General features: G+C 34.3%; 1 protein-coding gene across 2 annotated transcripts in view; it reads right to left on the bottom strand.

The window, feature by feature from the left end:
* The window catches only part of LOC136271551 (uncharacterized), an 83,798-nt gene that overhangs the window by 59,860 nt on the left and 4,755 nt on the right, over window positions 1-19,183 (bottom strand). For both annotated transcript variants that reach the window (XM_066071784.1, XM_066071785.1), the window contains exon 3: window positions 16,537-16,765. In XM_066071784.1, the coding sequence (XP_065927856.1) occupies window positions 16,537-16,765 (229 nt within the window). The remainder of the gene's footprint in view (window positions 1-16,536; window positions 16,766-19,183) is intronic.

Here is a 19,183-nt window from a genome sequence, read left to right on the forward strand (position 1 = left end):
AACTTAACCATATCCAGCATCTGAAACCTATGGCTCAGACTCAGCATTCAAGCCTGTCAGGTGCATCAGTATCATAAGGCACACCATCCATGGAAGTCTGGTGAAATTAGGACAAGTAATAACTAAGATATAATCATCAGAGGGCACCTGTTTCAAAAACTTTAACCAGCTCAGAAAACATTAACCTCCTCCAGCATCCGAAACCTATGGCTCAGATTCAGCATTCAAGCCTGTCTGGTGCATCAGTATCATAAGACGCACCATCCATGGAAGTCTGGTGAAGTTAGGACAAGTAGTAACTCAGATATAATCATCAGAGGGCACCTGTTTCAAAAACTTTAACCAGCTCTAAAAACCTTAACCTCCTTCAGCATCAGTAACCTATGGCTCAGATTCAGCACCCAAACCTGCCTGGTGCATCAGTATCATAAGACGCACCATCAATGCAAGTTTGGTGAAGTACGGACCTGCAGTAACTTAGATATTGCTATCAAAGGGCACCTGCAACAAAAACTTTAACCTGCTCCAAAAACCTTAATCTCCTCCAGCATCCGAAACCTAAAGCTCAGATTCAGCACTCAAGCCTGTCTGGTGCATCAGTATCATAAGACACACCATCCATGCAAGTTTGGTGAAGTACGGATTTGCAGTTACTTAGATATTGCTATCAAAGGGCACCTGCAACAAAAACTTTAACCTGCTCAAAAAACCTTAACCTCCTCCAGCATCCGAAACCTAAAGCTCAGATTCAGCACTCAAGCCTGTCTGGTGCATCAGTATCATAAGACACACCATCCATGCAAGTTTGGTGAAGTACGGACCTGCAGTAACTTAGATATTGCTATCAAAGGGCACCTGCAACAAAAACTTTAACCTGGTCCAACAACCTTAACCTCCTCCAGCATCTGAAATTTAGGACTCAGATTCAGCATCCAAGTCTTTCAAGTCCATAAGTAGGTCCAGATGCATCATCCATGCAAGTTTGGTGAAGATAGGACAAGTAATAGCTTAGATACAGGACCTGCAACAAAAACTTTAACCAGGTCCGGACGCCGACGCCGACGCCGACGCCGAGGGTATAGCATAAGCTCCCCCTGACTTCGTCTCGGTGAGCTAAAAACTAAATGCATGATTATGATGCCAATGAGACCCTCTATCAAAAACCATCCACGCAAGTTTGATGAAGTTAGGACCAGGAGTAGCTAAGATATAATCATTAAATAGCCCTGCTCAAAAAACTTTTACCAGCTCTAAAAACCTTAACCTCTTTCAGCATCCGAAATCTATGGCTCATATTCAGCATTCAAGCCTGTCAGGTGCATCAATATTTCTTCTCTACTCCCATATATATTTGTTAAAAACTAAATGCATGATTATGATGCCCATGAGGCCCTCTATCAAAATCGTGAAATTCATGAACCCTGGGTCAGGGGTTCAGGCTATAGGGTGGGGCCAATATAGCCATATGGTACAAATGTATTAAATCTTAAGAAAATATTTTTTTCTACTCCCATCTATATACTAGCGGAAAAAAGAAACTGTGCATTATTTAATATATGGAAAAACATTTATAAATTACAATGAACATTTTTTTTTTTTTGTAATACTGTTAACACATGAATTCGTAACAACATTTTATAACACATTAATGTCAACTTCGAATAACGTCAATTTCAGCACACTCGAAAGTCAATATTATTTGAAATTGAACTAACAAAATTAATAACTTGTGTGACCACCATTTGCGTTCACGCATGCTTGACAGCTACACCACATTGATGCAACTAAAATGTTCAGAAATACTTGAGGGATGTTGTTCCAGATGTTGGTTAAATCAGCCAATGTCACTGGCTGATTTGGTAAACGGCGTAAACGTCTTTCCATTTCATCCCAGACGTGCTCGATCGGCGACAAATCGGGGGGGGGGGGGGGGCAGCTGGCCAAGGCAAGACATCGACACTGTTGAACAAACAAGTCCCTGAATATACGTGCAACGTGTGGCCTTGCGTTGTCTTGCTGAAGAGTGATGTGATTTTGATGTCTCTGTATGAAGGGTATCACATGACGCTGAATAATTTCATCTCGATAGCGTGCGCCGGTTAGATTTTCATTGACAATTTGTAGAGGAGTCCTTCCACGTTCTGATATTCCACCCCACACCATAACGCTACCTCCACCAAATTGTCGACGTTGCACAACACAAGCGTCCTGGTAACGCTCCCCAACGCGAAGATACACCCTACAACGGCTGTCACTGCTATCCAAATGAAATCTGTATTCATCAGTGAACAGAATATTGGTCCAGTCCTGTATTCTGAATCGCATATGTAGTGTGCACCACGCTAGTCTGGTGATACGATTACGTTGAAGCAGTACTGAGCGCACCGCTGGACGTCTTCGTCTGATGTTTTGCTGGCGCAGACGGTTCGAAGCACAGTTAAAGGGCCATGGTCACGATTTTGGACAAATTTTATTTTTCAGTTTTTGTTATTTGCAATGCTTTAGGAATGCATTTCTAATGATTAAGTCAAGATCTAGTAAATGAAAGGTGCCTACAGGTTCATAAAATTTATGATACAAATTCTTTCAATGATGCTTCTGAATAACAATAGCTTTGTTTGATAGGGTGTACCGGGGCTAAAATATTTGGTAAACACAATGAAAAAACATGTTTTAAACTGTCATTTTCAGTGAAATATGAAGGAATTGAAGAAAAAGTTCAGAGTTTTGTCCATTTTTGACTAATAAAATATATCTAGAATGCCTACAGTCTCCCCCAAAATGGAAATAAACAAGCCCTTGACCTCCTCATTAGAATGATGTCAAATTGAATATAGGTATCGGGATTACTTTTCCCATGATTTAACATATAACGTCAAGAATTTTTTTAATTTTCTACATAATTCCTATAAAGCCGTAAAGTACGAGAAAAAAGTTCTTCAAATCAATTATGACGTCATAATGGTTTTAGCACCAAAAAATCATTTACTAGATCTTGACCTTAAATGAAATTTCGGTGCGAGTCGTTGAGTACCTTAAGCAAGATACAGGGCTCACAATTCTTCGTCATGTAAACGAGGCTCGTGCCCTGTTTTTGTTTACAGATATAGGTTCAATATACCAATAAGAAATCTTTTTAAAGCTGGTTCGTCTATCTTATTATTCATTTACAGCATAAACAAACGGTTCCTAACGATTAACGCATTTATTTTAGGTCTTAAACTGGAATTTTCACCTTAACATTCGAAATGTAAACAAACGCTTTGTTTACATAGCTAAGAATTGTAACTAGAATTGTAACTCGCTTATATAACTCATCAAATGACACTCAAATTTTCGTTGCCTATTTAAAATGACTTACTGAAGCATTGTAAACATCAAAATCGAAAAATTAATTTTTGACCAAAATCGTGACCATGCCCCTTTAAGGCTGTCAAAATATTCCGTTCAGACAAAAAGTACGGGAAATGTGCATTATGACATCACAGTATATTACAAACCTCGAAAATACTTATTAATTTATTTATTAGCAAAATTATTTTCACTAATCTTTTAATTGAAATCAACAAATGCTATTACTTACAAAGTCTGTTATATCGTACACACTGAAAAATAAGCGAGATGTCGTTCTCGCTTTACTACACAATATGACGTCATATGCTTCAAAATGAAGCATTAAGTTAAGTCTTTGAATGCTATCATGTAGTTTTATAGCAAAGAAAAATAAATGTTATAGATCAACTGGAAATTATAAATAAATATTTTGTTTAACATTATCATTAGTAGAATGCTACCTACATAGTCTTATTCAAATTTTGTTTTATAAGTATGCATCGTATAAAGAGGCAACCTCGGTTTTGTATAAAATATCGTATATCTTAAAGCTGAGTATCTAAATAAATCACTAAATGGCATACACTTACCTAATCCTGACAAACTTTGAAATATGCTATGTAACTTTAAAAAACTTCTACGCTCCTTGTAAAATCTTACAAATTAATTGTTTTTAATGAAATTAACCCTGTGACCTTCAAAATTACTCAACATATGCATTATAAATTACGGTTTCTACTAACAAATAATCTTATCTTAAAAAGTTCGCCACGTTTTTCAATATTTACGATATAACATCAAGTTATTTTATAATTCAGTTGTTAATTTTGACATGATTATGCCCTTGCAATATTCAATTTTTTAATGACCTAAAAACCACAAATACATCTGATTGTACCATATCATGTCACCTCTATGAACACAAAATACTGTACTGTTATATATATATTTAAGGAATATATTGCATTTGAGTGACTGTTATTGATTTTAAAAACGACATGTCAGGTGAACAACAGTATACGTGTTTTCATCACAAAAATTTGCCAATATTTTTCTTGGCCGCCTTAACTGTACTGCGTTACGCAGAGTTCTTGGACTAATTGGTCGAAGCCCTGGAATGCTACGGACAGTCAAACTTGCTGTCTGGAAACGATTTCTCAGATACACAAGTCTATTGTGGTTGCCCTGTTGACGTGACGTCACACGAGGTCGCACAGAGCGCGGTCGATCTTGAGTGTTGCCAGATTGTTGCAAACGTCTCCATAATGACTGGTTGGTGTTCTGATAAACTCCAAAGTGTCTTGCTACAGTATTTTGTGCCATTCCAGCTTCCAGCATCTCAACAGCACGATTACGTTGGCTTTCGTTGAGTCGTGGCATGACATAGGGGTAAATTTTGTTGAAACTAAAGTGATTTCCTTAACAAAAAAAGTTTAAACAAATCTTTTACAATTCTTATTTGAAACAGTATTGGCCCGTAAAACTCGTGCGTACAAATTCTTCTATTAACAACAGGTGCTCACTAACCATCAAAACGTCCGTGCACCCGGACGGTTACCATCCGATATTGTCAAAAACATTACCATTATCGATTGTTTAAATTTTATAAATACAAACAATAGATATGGAAAAATTACAAAATTTTATAATGCGCAGTTTCTTTTTTCCGCTAGTATATTTGTTGCCTGGTTATAATGTTCATGAAGCCCTCTACCTAAAATGTGAAATTCATGACCCCTTGGGAGGGGTTCAGGCTGTTCTCTATTCTCAAATATGTTTACCAGGAAGTCCTTTACTGAAATTTTAAGTTTCATGTCCCCTGGAGTATGGGTTTTTAATCTAGGGCAGGGCCAAAATGGATGTATAGATGTTAATGCATATAATGTTAAATATTATCTTCTTTACTCCCACACACCTAAAAGGAGAAGTGAATTCATGATTTTGTAGATTAGATCTTTAAGTGTTATATATTTTATTATAGGTTTCATAGTTCTTTTTGAAAGATTCCAGGCAGGGAGGTGGACGTCATTACAAATTTTAAATGTTTTTACTCCAGAATGAAACCTTATTAAATGCATATATGAGACTCCTCGACAAGTTTGCGTATGTGTTACTGTGGATTCATTAGATTTCGTAGTGGCTCAATTTTCGTGGAATTCGTGGGTACCTCTCATCAACGAATTAACACCCTCCACGAATTAATAAATTAGGGTAATAAAGTCATATTTTCTCTGTAGGTTTGACAGAATACACGAAATTACGTCCCCACGAAGCTGTAGAATTTAAGCAATCCACGAAAGTTGGCCCCCCACGATAATTAATGATTCCACAGTATACCGTTATACCTCAGGTGACCGTTAAGGCCAATTAGCCTCTTGTTTACATATATGGTAGGAATTTTTTTTGCTAATATTATATACTATATAACAACTTGAGAAAAAAGGATATTGTAATTTTTTAAATCTGCTTTTATATGCGGGAAATGACAGTTCCCAATATATTCCTATAGATAATGTACCTCTACTTTGAGATAATTCCCTTAAAAGAACCAGACGGTCAATTTTCTTCAAACTAGCAAATAAACTAGAGTTGGTTTAAATTACGTATGGTTAAAAAATAAAGAGTATTTTGTAGTTTTTCGGCAAAAAAACCTAATCGTCCACCTTAAAAAGACTTAATGACCGCCTTGATGCCGTATATACTGTATATTGCTTCCTTTCGCTTACAGAAATACTTAGTTTAGTGCAGGACGCGTTTTAGACTATGACGTGGCATTATTGTATACTGATGTTAAAAAATAAAATTTATGGAGCAGACTTTGTACATGTACGTGTCAAAAAATTAATTAGGCAAACCAATAGCTTGTGCCATGACTTCTAATATAAGTGAAATCTTATGAATGACATTACTTCTTCTGAAAATACATCATGCTGATCATTCAAATGAAAAGAACCCGCTTAGACTGTTGGCAAATATATCCTTATTTAAGAATGTTTGCTCGGGAAAGGTCAAACACGTCAGACAAGTTTTGAAGAAAGAACTAAATTGCCCCAATCCAGGTTATACGAGTATAACTTGGGTAGATATTGAGTTCATTCCTAATTGTTTAATTTTCTGTAATTTGCTGAACAAATTGAGTCCGTTTTACTTTAAAAAATGATATTAATCTGTTCAAAATTCAAACGTAACGTCAAGTAGATAAGTACGTTTTTGACGTGCATTGTGACGTGTGACATTACAATCAGAATTAAATCATTCAAAGGAGACATGGTACTAACGGACTGTTCTATATAATTATTCACAACCGTTAATCTTTGTTAGGGTAGTCCTATACTCGGCACTAAATGGGTTCAATCATTAAAAGCTTAGCTTTGAATGATAAATATACATTCTAGCAAGGCATATACAAAAGAAAATATGCATGTTTACATGCTAGTTTGTTTGTTATCACCTCTCAGACGTGTGTACCCCCTTGCCAAAAATATTGACAATTATGAAATTTGCCAGACGTCCGTTTTTCCTAAAAATAATTACCAATTTTGGGAAAATTAGAACTGAACATACGAAATAGAGTATAAATATTTATTTAAGCCATATCTCATCAATAATTTTGCACAAATTTGTGTAAGTTAGTACGCTTTATGGACCTGATGTATCAAAATAGAATTTTAAAAAATACAATGCTAGTATCGCGTTTGGTAATTTTTTTTAAATATTTTATGGACTCAAATTCATGGTGTTTATTCTATAGATTGACAGCTAAGAAAAAGGATTTGGTAAAAAAATTATATGTTGACGGATTACTTTTCACGCTATAAGCTCTAAACCAAGTAGACCCTGACGAAAAAATCCGTAAAAATCACGTTTTGCTACAGTTTTCTGACTAGATCTGTCAATAATGTTAGATATAATTTATACATTAATTAATTGACGATTGATTAAATTCGAAATAGCTTCTGTCTCAAAATTTAAACCGGTTTTAGTAAAAGAAAAAGAAAATTTCGGGGTGGGGGGACATCAAAACAAAGAAGATACAAGCATACCTGAAATCCTGGGTAATCAGAAACTTTTTTTCATTTTACTTTAACAGAATCGAGTTTCTCAACATTAATCTTTTCTATCTCTCATAGAATACATATATTACCGTTCTAATTGCTTATTATTGCCATTGTTTACAACAGCGATGTAGAGCAAAATCAATACCGGGCATCTAAAACGCTTTGTAAAAGTCGAACCAATATTGTAAAATCCGTATTATGCGATACACGGACTACTTTAAAAGTGAATTTCATAAAATCAGCCTATTCTCCGAAACCTTTAAGTTAAATAAAATGCCTATCATAACTAGATCTCGTTACGAGTAACGAGTAGGTCTTCCGTCCGATTTTGTTTTCATATGATACGATGAAATATCGATATTCTCTGCCAAATCTGCGATCTTGGTGAATCTAGGTTTTTTGTCTCGAGACCGAAAACGGACGAACAAAAGAGGTTTATGAAAGTAAAAGCTAGGTTTTTTTTATACATTTGTTTAGTGTACACTACTGTTAATCATGGAAGATGAAACACCAAAGATAATCAGTTAAACTTGTGAAAAAAATGAATTGTTTGAACTCTTCTGGTGAGTACCGGAAGTGACGGTTGACAAAAGAAAACCCGTTAAATATATCTTCAATCGATTGTCTATCATTTATAAAAGTTTGTGTCTCAATCACTTACAGTGACTAAAATCTCACTGGTATCAATTTTGTAAAAAGGCTAGGTACCAAAGATATTTGAAATCTTGATTGTTTTCAAGTTATCTGTAATATAGTTTACGAGTGTCTTGGCCCCTCATTAAAGGGGCCAGCCCCTTTTTCTTGAGTTCAATCGAAAGTTCTCACGAATACTAACATTTTTTGTTCTTACACCCATCTAAAATTGTTGTTCATTTTTGAGATACAAATGATTGAATATTTTAGGGGCCAGCCCTATAGATCCTTAATGGGGACAGACTTTAGAATTTTGATTAGTGGAATCGATTAGAATCATCAATGCAAACATTTTCTTTTCTACATTGCCTAACAAAATATGTCTCCTTCTCTAGATATATTGCATCAAAGTTTAAGTACTTTGGCCCCTTAAAATCCCTAATTACGTCATAAATGGGTGTGAAAATGATTTTGCCTGATAAATATTGCTACAATCAACAACTTTGCTTCTATATTGCATTACAGAATTTTGATCGTTTTTAAGTTATTTGTAATAGAGTTTAAGAGTGTCTTGGTCCCTAATTTAAGGTGCCAGCCCCTTTTTATTGATTTTGTTGGTAAGAACTTTTGATTCTCTACCACTTTTGTTATATATGTCTAAACAAAATATCAACTGATAAAAAGATATAAATCAAAACGTGTGAAAATTTTGAATGAAAATTCGTGCCCAATTTTCGTGCCCAGGCGAGCTCCAAGAAATGGCGCAACAGGCATTAAACAACTACATGCTGCACAACTTCAAACTATAGTCTACCTATCCTGAAAATTTCATATTCATATCTCTTATTGTTTCCGAGTTTATAGCTGCACAAAATGGGTCGTCAAAAATTACAAAATGGCCGACAATTCGGTACCGGAAGTGACTACGAAAAAATTAAGCAAAATGTATGAAGTTTAGATCACGCCCAACAATCTGTGAAAAAATGGTTGAGATCGGTCGAATAGATTTCGAGAAATCCCGTGCACAAAATTTGGAAAAAAAAAATAATAATAACTAGATACGATCTCGTTACGAGTAACGAGTAGGTCTTCCTTGCGATTTCTGTTTTTAATCATACCATGAATAATCGATATAATTTTAGAATTACCCCCCCCCCCCCCCACAAACACACACACTTTCAGATAATGTATACAAATCCCTAATTACGTAATAAATGGGTGTTGCAATGAGTTTTCCAGATAGATTTTGCTACAATTAACAACTTTGCTTTTATAATGCATTACGAAATCTTAATCGTTTTTATGTAATTTGTAATAGACTTTACGAGTCTCTTGCCCCCCCCCTCCCCCCAAAAAAGGGGCCAGCCCCTTTTTCTCGATTTTTTTGAAAAGGTCTAAAGAATACTAACAATTTTTGTTCTTACACCCACCTAAAATTGTTGATCATTTTTGAGATACAAATGTTTGAATATTTCAGGGGCCAGCCCTCTAGATCCTTAATGGGGACAGAAATGCGTGTTTTGATAATAGGAATCGATTTAAATCATAAATTCAAACATTTTCTCTTCTATGATATCTAACATAATATGTCTACTTCTCTAGTTATACTGCGTCAAAGTTTAAGTACTTTGGCCCCTAAAAATCCCTAATTACGTAATAAATGGACGTGGCAATGATTTTTTCTAATAGATATTGGTACGATCAACAACTTTGCTTCTATAATGCATTACAAAATCTTTATCATTTTTAAGTTATTTGTAATAGAGGTTAAGAGTGCCTTGGCCCCTAATTTAAGGGGCCAGCCCCTTTTTCTTGTTTTCTTTGAAAAGGTCTTAAGAATACTAACATTTTTTGTTCTTGCACCCGTTTAAAATTGTTGATCATTTTTTAGATACAAATGTATGAATATTTTAGGGGCCAGCCCTCTAGATCCTTAATGGGGACGGAAATTCGTGTTTTGATAAGTGAAATCGATTTAAATCATAAATTCAAACATTTTCTCTTCTATGATGTCTAACATAATATGTCTACTTCTCTAGCTATATTGCGTCAAAGTTTAAGTACTCTGGCCCCTAAAAATCCCTAATTACGTAATAAATGGGCGTGGCAATGATTTTTTCTAATAGATATTGGTACGATCAACAACTTTGCTTCTATAATGCTTTACAAAATCTTTATCGTTTTAAAGTTATTTGTAATAGAGTTTACGAGTGTCTTGGCCCCTAATTTAAGGGGCCAGCCCCTTTTTCTTGATTTTGTTGGAAAGAACTCTTGATTATCTACCACTTTTGTTATATATGTTTTAACAAAATATCAACTGATAAAAAGATATAAATCAAAACGTGTGAAAATTTTGAATGAAAATTCGTACCCAATTTTTGTGCCCAGGCGAGCTCCAAGAAATGGCGCAACAGGCATTAAACAACTACATGCTGCACAACTTCAAACTATCGTCTACATATCCTGAAAATTTCATATTCATATCTCTTATGGTTTCCGAGTTTATAGCTGCACAAAATGGGTCGTCAAAAATTACAAAATGGCCGACAATTCGGTACCGGAAGTGACTACGAAAAAATTAAGAAAAATGTATCAAGTTTAGATCACGCCCTAACATCTGTGAAAAAATGGTTGAGATCGGACGAATAGATTCCGAGAAATCTCGTGCACAAAATTTGGAAAAAAATAATAATAATAACTAGATACGATCTCGTTACGAGTAACGAGTAGGTCTTCCTTGCGATTTCTGTTTTAAATCATACCATGAATAATCGATACAATTTCAAAATTACCCCCACCCCCCTCACACACACACACACAAACAGTTTCAGATAATGTATACAAATCCCTAATTACGTAATAAATGGGTGTTGCAATGAATTTTCCAGATAGATATTGCTACAATCAACAACTTTGCTTCTATAATGCATTACGAAATCTTTATCGTTTTAAAGTTATTTGTAATAGAGTTAACGAGTGCCTTGGCCCCTAATTTAAAGGGGCCAGCCCCTTTTTCATCATTTCTTTGAAAAGGTCTTAAGAATACTAACACTTTTTGTTCTTACAACCATCTACAATTGTTGATCACTTTTGAAATACAAAGATTGAATATTTTAGGGGCCAGCCCTCTAGATCCTTAATGGGGACAGAAATTCGTGTTTTGATAAGTGGAATCGATATAAAACATAAATTCAAACATTTTCTTTTCCATGATGTCTAACAAAATATTTCTACTTCTCCAGTTATATTGTGTCAAAGTTTAAGTACTTTGGCCCCTAAAAATCCCTAATTACGTAATAAATGGGCGTGGCAATAATTTTTTCTAATAGATATTGGTTCGATCAACAACTTTGCTTCGATAATGCATTACAAAATCTTTATCGTTTTTAAGTTATTTGTTATAGAGTTTATGAGTGTTTTGGCCCCTAAATAAAGGGGCCAGCCCCTTTTTCTTGATTTTGTTGGAAAGAACTTTTAATTCTCTACCACTTTTGTTATATATGTGTATACAAAATATCAACTGATAAAAAGATATTAATCAAAACGTGTGAAAATTTTGAATAAAAATTCGTACCCAATTTTCGTGCCCAGGCGAGCTCCAAGAAATTGCGCAACAGGCATTAAACAGCTATATGCTGCACAACTCCAAACTATCGTCTACCTATCCTGAAAATTTGATATTCATATCTCTTATGGTTTCCGAGTTTATAGCTGCACAAAATGGGTCGTCAAAAATTACAAAATGGCCGACAATTCGGTACCGGAAGTGACTACGAAAAAATTAAGAAAAATGTATGAAGTTTAGATCACGCCCTAACACCTGTGAAAAAATGGTTGAGATCGGTCGAATAGATTCCAGGAAATCGCGTGCACAAAATTTGGAAAATAATAATAATAATAATAAGAAACAGTACGAAAACAATAAGGTCTTCCGTTGGAAACGGAAGACCTTAATAAACTAGATACGATCTCGTTACGAGTAACGAGTAGGTCTTCCTTGCGATTTCTGTTTTTAATCATACCATGAATAATCGATATAATTTTAGAATTACCCCCCCCCCCCCCCCACACACACACACACTTTCATATAATGTATACAAATCCCTAATTACGTAATAAATGGGTGTTGCAATGAGTTTTCCAGATAGATATTGCTACAATTAACAACTTTGCTTTTATAATGCATTACGAGATCTTAATCGTTTTTATGTAATTTGTAATAGACTTTACGAGTTTCTTGCCCTCCCCCCCCCCCCAAAAAAAAGGGGCCAGCCCCTTTTTCTTGATTTCTTTGAAAAGGTCTTAAAAATACTAACAATTTTTGTTCTTACACCCATCTAAAATTGTTTATCATTTTTGAGATACAAATGTATGAATATTTTAGGGGCCAGCCCTCTAGATCCTTAATGGGGACAGGAATTCGTGTTTTGATATGTGGAATCGATTTGAATCATAAATTCAAACATTTTCTCTTCTATCATGTCTAAAAAAAAATGTCTACTTCTCTAGTTATATTGCGTCAAAGTTTAAGTACTTTGGCCCCTAAAAATCCCTAATTACGTTATAAATGGGCATGGCAATAATTTTTTCTAATAGATATTGGTACGATCAACAACTTTGCTTCTATATTGCATTACAAAATCTTTATCGTTTTTAAGGTATTTGTAATAGAGTTTAAGAGTGCCTTTGCCCCTAAATAAAGGGGCCAGCCCCTTTTTTTTTATTTTGTTGGAAAGAACTTTTGATTATCTACCACTTTTGTTATATATGTTTTAACAAAATATCAACTGATAAAAAGATATAAATCAAAACGTGTGAAAATTTTGAATGAAAATTCGTGCCCAATTTTCGTGCCCAGGCGAGCTCCAAGAAATGGCGCAACAGGCATTAAACAACTACATGCTGCACAACTTCAAACTATAGTCTACCTATCCTGAAAATTTCAATTTCATATCTCTTATGGTTTCCGAGTTTATAGCTGCACAAAATGGGTCGTCAAAAATTACAAAATGGCCGACAATTCGGTACCGGAAGTGACTACGAAAAAATTAAGAAAAATGTATAAAGTTTAGATCACGCCCAACAATCTGTGAAAAAATGGTTGAGATCGGTCGAATAGATTTCGAGAAATCTCGTGCACAAAATTTGGAAAAAAAAAATAATAATAATAAGAAACAGTACGAAAACAATAAGGTCTTCCGTTGGAAACGGAAGACCTTAATAATAATAAGAAACAGTACGAAAACAATAAGGTCTTCCGTTGGAAACGGAAGACCTTAATAAGAAACAGTACGAAAACAATAAGGTCTTCCGCTGGAAACGGAAGACCTTAACTAGATACGAACTCGTTACGAGTAACGAGTAGGTCTTCCGTCCGATTTTTTTTTTTTAGATAAAATGATACCATGAGATATCGATACAATTTCAAAATTACCCCCCCCCCCCCCCCCCAAAAAAAAAAAATAAATTTGAAGATAAAGAATAAAAACCCTAATTACGTCAGACATGGGCCTGACGATGACTCTTTCAAACCGATAATGTAGAGATCAACAACTTTGATTTTTATAATGCATAACAAAATATTTATCGTTTTCAAGTTATTCGTAATAGAATTTACGAGTCTCTTGGTCCCTAATTAAAGTGGCCAGCCCCTTTTTCTTGATTTTATTGGATAGAACTTTTGATTTTCTTCTACTTTTGTTCTATATGTCTTGTCAAAATATCAACTGTTAAAAAGATACTGATCAAAACATATGGAAATTTTGATTCGAAATCTGTACCCCATTTTTGTGCCTAAGCGAGCTCCAAGGAATAGCGCCACTGGTGCAAAACAACTAAATAGTGCACAACTTCAAACCATGCTCTACCTATCCTGAACATTTCAAAGTCATATCTCTTATAGTTTCTGAGATCAACTCTGCACAAAATTGGTCGTAAAAAATTACAAAATCGACCGTAAATCCGGACCGGAAGTGACGACGACAAAAAATTCAAAAACATATAAAATTCAGATAATTTCCCATCATCTGTGAAAATATTGTTCAGATCGGTTGAGTAGTTTTCGAGAAATCGCGTGCACAAAATTTGGAAAAAAAAAATAATAATAAACAGTACGAAAACAATAAGGTCTTCCGTTGGAAACGGAAGACCTTAATAATAATAACTAGATACGATCTCGTTACGAGTAACGAGTAGGTCTTCCGTTCAGTTTTTAAACGATACGATTGAATATCATTGACATTTCAGAATTCCACCTCAAACACTCCCTTTCAGATAATATTTACGATTGTCAATATCCTTTAAAATGCGTAACAAAGTGTTTTGCTTTTTGACATTTTGCATATTGAAGGTTAAAGAGTTTAGTCCCCTAAAATCAATAATTACGTCATCAATGGGTGTGGAAATGAGTTTTACAAACTGATATTGTTTTGATCAACAACTTTGTTTCTGTAATGCATTACAAAATCTTGATCGTTTTTAAGGTATGTGAAAAGACTTTACGAGTGACTTAGCCCCTTATGTAAGGGGCCAGTCCCTTTTTCTTGTGTTCATTGAAATTGTCTCACAAATACTAACAATTTTTGTTCTTACAAGTATCTAAAATTGTTGTTCATTTTTTTTATACAGATGATTGAATATTTTAGGGGCCAGCCCTCTAGATCCTTAATGGGGACAGACATTGGTATTTTGATTGATGGAATCGATGAGAATCATCAATGTTAGCATTTTCTCTTCTACTATGCTTAACAAAATATGTCTCCTTCTCTAGATATATTGCGTCAAAGTTTAAGTACTTTGGCCCCTAAAAATCCCTAATAACGTCATAAATGGGCGTGGCAATGATTTTTCCTGATAGATATTGTAACGATCAACAACTTTGCTTCTATGATGCATTACAAAATCTTTATCGTTTTTAAGTTATTTGTAATAGTGTTTAAGAGTACCTTGGCCCCTAATTTAAGGGGCCAGCCCCTTTCTCTTGATTTCTTTGAAAAGGTCTTATGAATACAAACATTTTTTGTTCTTACACCTATCTAAAATTGTTGATCATTTTTTAGATACAAATGATTGAATATTTTAGGGGCCAGCCCTCTAGATCCTTAATGGGGACAGAAATTCGTGTTTTGATAAGGGGAATCAATTTAAATCATTTATTCAAACATTTTCTTTTCTATGATGTTTAACAAAATATGTCTACTTCTTTAGATATATTGCGTCAAAGTTTAAGTACTTTGGCCCCGAAAAATCCCTAATTACGTAATAAAGGGGCGTGGCAACAATTTTTTCTAATAGATATTGTGATGATCAACAACTTTGCTTCTATAATGCATTACAAAATCTTTATCGTTTTAAAGTTATTTGTAATAGAGTTTACGAGTGTGTTGGCCCCTAGTTTAAGGGGCCAGCCCTTATTTCCTTAATTCATTCGAAAGGTCTTACGGTTTGTAACATTTTTTGTTCTTACACTTATCTAGAATTGTTGTTCATTTTTGAGATACAAATGATTGAATATTTTAGGGGCCAGCCCTCTAGATCCTTAAAGGGGACAGACATTGGTGTTTTGATTAATGGAATCGATAAAAATCATCAATGCAAACATTTTCTCTTCAACAATGCTTAACAAACTATATCTCCTTCTCTAGATATATTGCGTCAAAGTTTCAGTACTTTCGCCCCTAAAAATATCTAATTACGTAATAAATGGGCTCTACCACTTTTGTTATATATATTTTAACAAAATATCAACTCGTAAAAAGATACAGATCAAAACGTATGAAAAATTTGATTCGAAATTCGTACTTAATTTTCGAGCCTAGACGAGCTCATAGAAATGGCGCCACTGGCGCCAAAAAACTACATTGTGCACAACTTCAAACTATGGTCTACCTATCTTGAAAATTTTATATTCATATCTCTAATAGTTTCTGAGATCAGCTTTTCACAAAATAGGTCGTAAAATTTTGAATGAAAATTCGTACCCAATTTTCGTTCCTAGGCGAGCTCAAAGAAATGGCGCCACTGGCGTAAAACAATACAATAGTGCACAACTTCAAACTATAGACTACCTATCCTGAAAATTTCGTATTCATATCTCTAATAGTTTCTGAGATCAGCTCTGCACAAAATAGGTCGTAAAAAATAGAAAATCCGCCGTAACTCGGTACCGGAAGTGACGATTTCAAAATTTCAAAAAACGTCTAGAATTATGACCTCTGGCAATCATCTGTGAGAAAATGGTCAAAATCGGCCGAATAGTTTCTGAGAAATCGCGTGCACAAAATTTGTGGAAAAAAATAATAATAAGAAACAGTACGAAAACAATAAGGTCTTCCGTTGGAAACGGAAGACCTTAATAAGAAATCGTACGAAAACTATAAGGTCTTCCGTTGGAAACGGAAGACCTTAATTATACAGGTTTTTTTTAAATTACCGTTCCTCTCAAGGTGGGGCAGGGTGCAATTACCAACAAAACCTTACTATGTAATGAAAATACTATGAACTAGCACTTTACCTGATATAATGTTCTGTGCATATGCACAAACTTCCAGTGTCTGATTGACATAAGGGTTGATGACACAATGGTAAACAAGTCTCACGGGTTCAGCACATTGGCTGGCAAACGCTGTACAATTCTTAGTTGCTGCTCTCTCTTTCCATTTTTCCTCACTGTCTGGACAGTCGTCTACAACCTGTTTTGTTGACCGTGTTACTTCACATGAGTTACTGAGAGCTACCGTTCTCTGAAAAGATTTTAAAAAAGTAAATTAAAATCTAATTTTCTTTCTATCTGCAAATATTTGTTCATTCGTAAAATTAACACACTCTTGTACCTAGTCTCAATATTCCTTATCGTTTAATAATATTTAACACAGTAAAATAATTGATCAACATCTACATGGACTTTTCAAACATTTTGAAAAATATTTAGAAAATAGGTATTGGCTGAGAAGGAACCGAGTGTAGGTTGAGAATTATGTAGTAGATTTTAATTACAAGTGAGCTATATTCTGTGTCCTATGTGAACATGTGCCAAGGACCCCTCAATTTACGGTTCATATATTTGCTCAAACCACATTACATATGGAATGTAAGGTACATTAAAAAAATATACATTTGAGAACGAAAATGAGGTCAGCCATATGAAGTACAATTAAAAAAAACTTGATATTCCATATTTACCGCGTTAATTAGGTTTAAAATATGGGATGTAAATATCTTATATTCAGATCAAGATTCTCTCCTGACAAGGTTAGTAACAATAGCGGACATATTCAAGTTATGATGTTGACAATACTTAAGTAATAAACGTTAAATCAATTACAATTATACTTGTTATATCAAGTAATATGTAATAATATGTAATATTATAAAATGAATTCTTTTATTCCATTCCCCATTTCGATATGCAGTCGAACAATAACCTATATGAAACAGTTCATCTATATCTTAATTCAAAACCCATAGTGAATTCCACAAAATAGGCGTCCACTTTTGTCGGAGAATGTAATATATATGACACCGATAATAAGGGATTTTAATTGAATTGAATTGAAGTTACCACTCCCGCCCCCTCGCCACGGATTACGATTTTTGATTTTGAAACCCCCCCCCCTTTTTTTAAATTGCCTGTCAATATTTTTTGAATGAAGATAAAACGTGCTTGAGTATCCTTTAGTATTTCCTTAATATTTCTTAATATAAAAAAAAAATAATTTAGAATTTAATTGTTTTATCTTCCGCTTTCAAGCTTACTTGAATAATACACGCATGTGCATTCCTAAAATAACATGAAATTATCTCATTTCAAGTGATGAATATGCACTAGATTAAAGAAAAAGACTGTTTCGTTTTAGATAATAAACGTTTCGTTTATGAGTTTATGATCAGCAGCGAAAATCATATTCATTTTTTAAAAGATAGCCTCATCGATCCACGCATGCTTCCATTGAATAATTTTGTTTAATCAGGTATGCTTTTCGGAAAGCTATTATAATATATTTGAATAGATTTAATTGGGTAAAAATAAATTCGAAATTGTATTTCACGACTAAACCGAATAAGCACTTGCGCTATCTTATCCAACATCTTCTTTCCTGGTATTTTATTTGTGAAACGAGTCCAAGGTATTTAGAAATGCAAATATTACTGTGTCTGATTTATTTCTCGGAGATCCTGTGCTGTATTGCTACCCTGCCCTGACCCCCCCCCCCCTTTTCAAAAAAAGGGGAAGAAAACCCCAACACTAAAGCTATTGAATTTTATATTTTGGTATGCAACAGAATGCGATGGAAGAGAATTGAAGTACATAAATATAATCAACGGGCGAGACTGCCAATCCAAATGTTCAATGTATTTCTTACTTTAAAAGCTTATCTCTCTCTCTCTCTCTCTCTCTCTCTCTCTCTCTCTCTCTCTCTCTCTCTCTCTCTCTCTCTCTCTCTCTCTCTGGCATCATTCGATTAATCATGATCATCCAAGTTGCTACATTAAATTCAATTCAGATAACTCAAAATTCTTAATAACCACCAACTAACTCTGCAACGCCGGCAAATTTCTTAAATTTACTTATTTATTTACTTTACAGTACCAGTATAGACAATAGAATGGTTATTGGTTCAGTTCCATGACAGTGGCTTATTTACTGTGAATTCTATTGTTGTACATTCAATTCGCCAGATTCATCAAATTTTACACACCTTAACTGTAATTTGATTAAAGGAAATATGGCAAAATTATTTTGATCAAGATAAAATCGGCAGTAAATATTACGTCCCGGTTTGTAAAGTATAAACCGCTTATTCTAATTTATTCTCCAATAAATTTTCTAATTTATTCTCGAATAAATTACATGTTTGTACATGTACATGTATATTGAATTAATTCCTACAATGAAACATCTGTATTTCTTAAGAAATAGTAGGGGAATTCGAAATACTCGATGTATGTAAGTATTCAAGCAAGTAAAAAATTAAAAAAAAAAAAAAAAAAAAAAAATAGTGACTCCACAATGACTTGCTATAGATCTCTTCCATTGTAATCTTTTAAATCATCTCCATCCTATAGTTTATTTAAGGAGGCCGACTTTAGTTTGCATTGCGCATGTTTTTGCGCATTCTAATATAATACAGTTGATATATACTTCTTCTGAATTTTTTTTC

This window comes from Magallana gigas, chromosome 9 (assembly GCF_963853765.1).
Source record: "Magallana gigas chromosome 9, xbMagGiga1.1, whole genome shotgun sequence".
Taxonomy (NCBI): Eukaryota; Metazoa; Mollusca; class Bivalvia; order Ostreida; family Ostreidae; genus Magallana; species Magallana gigas.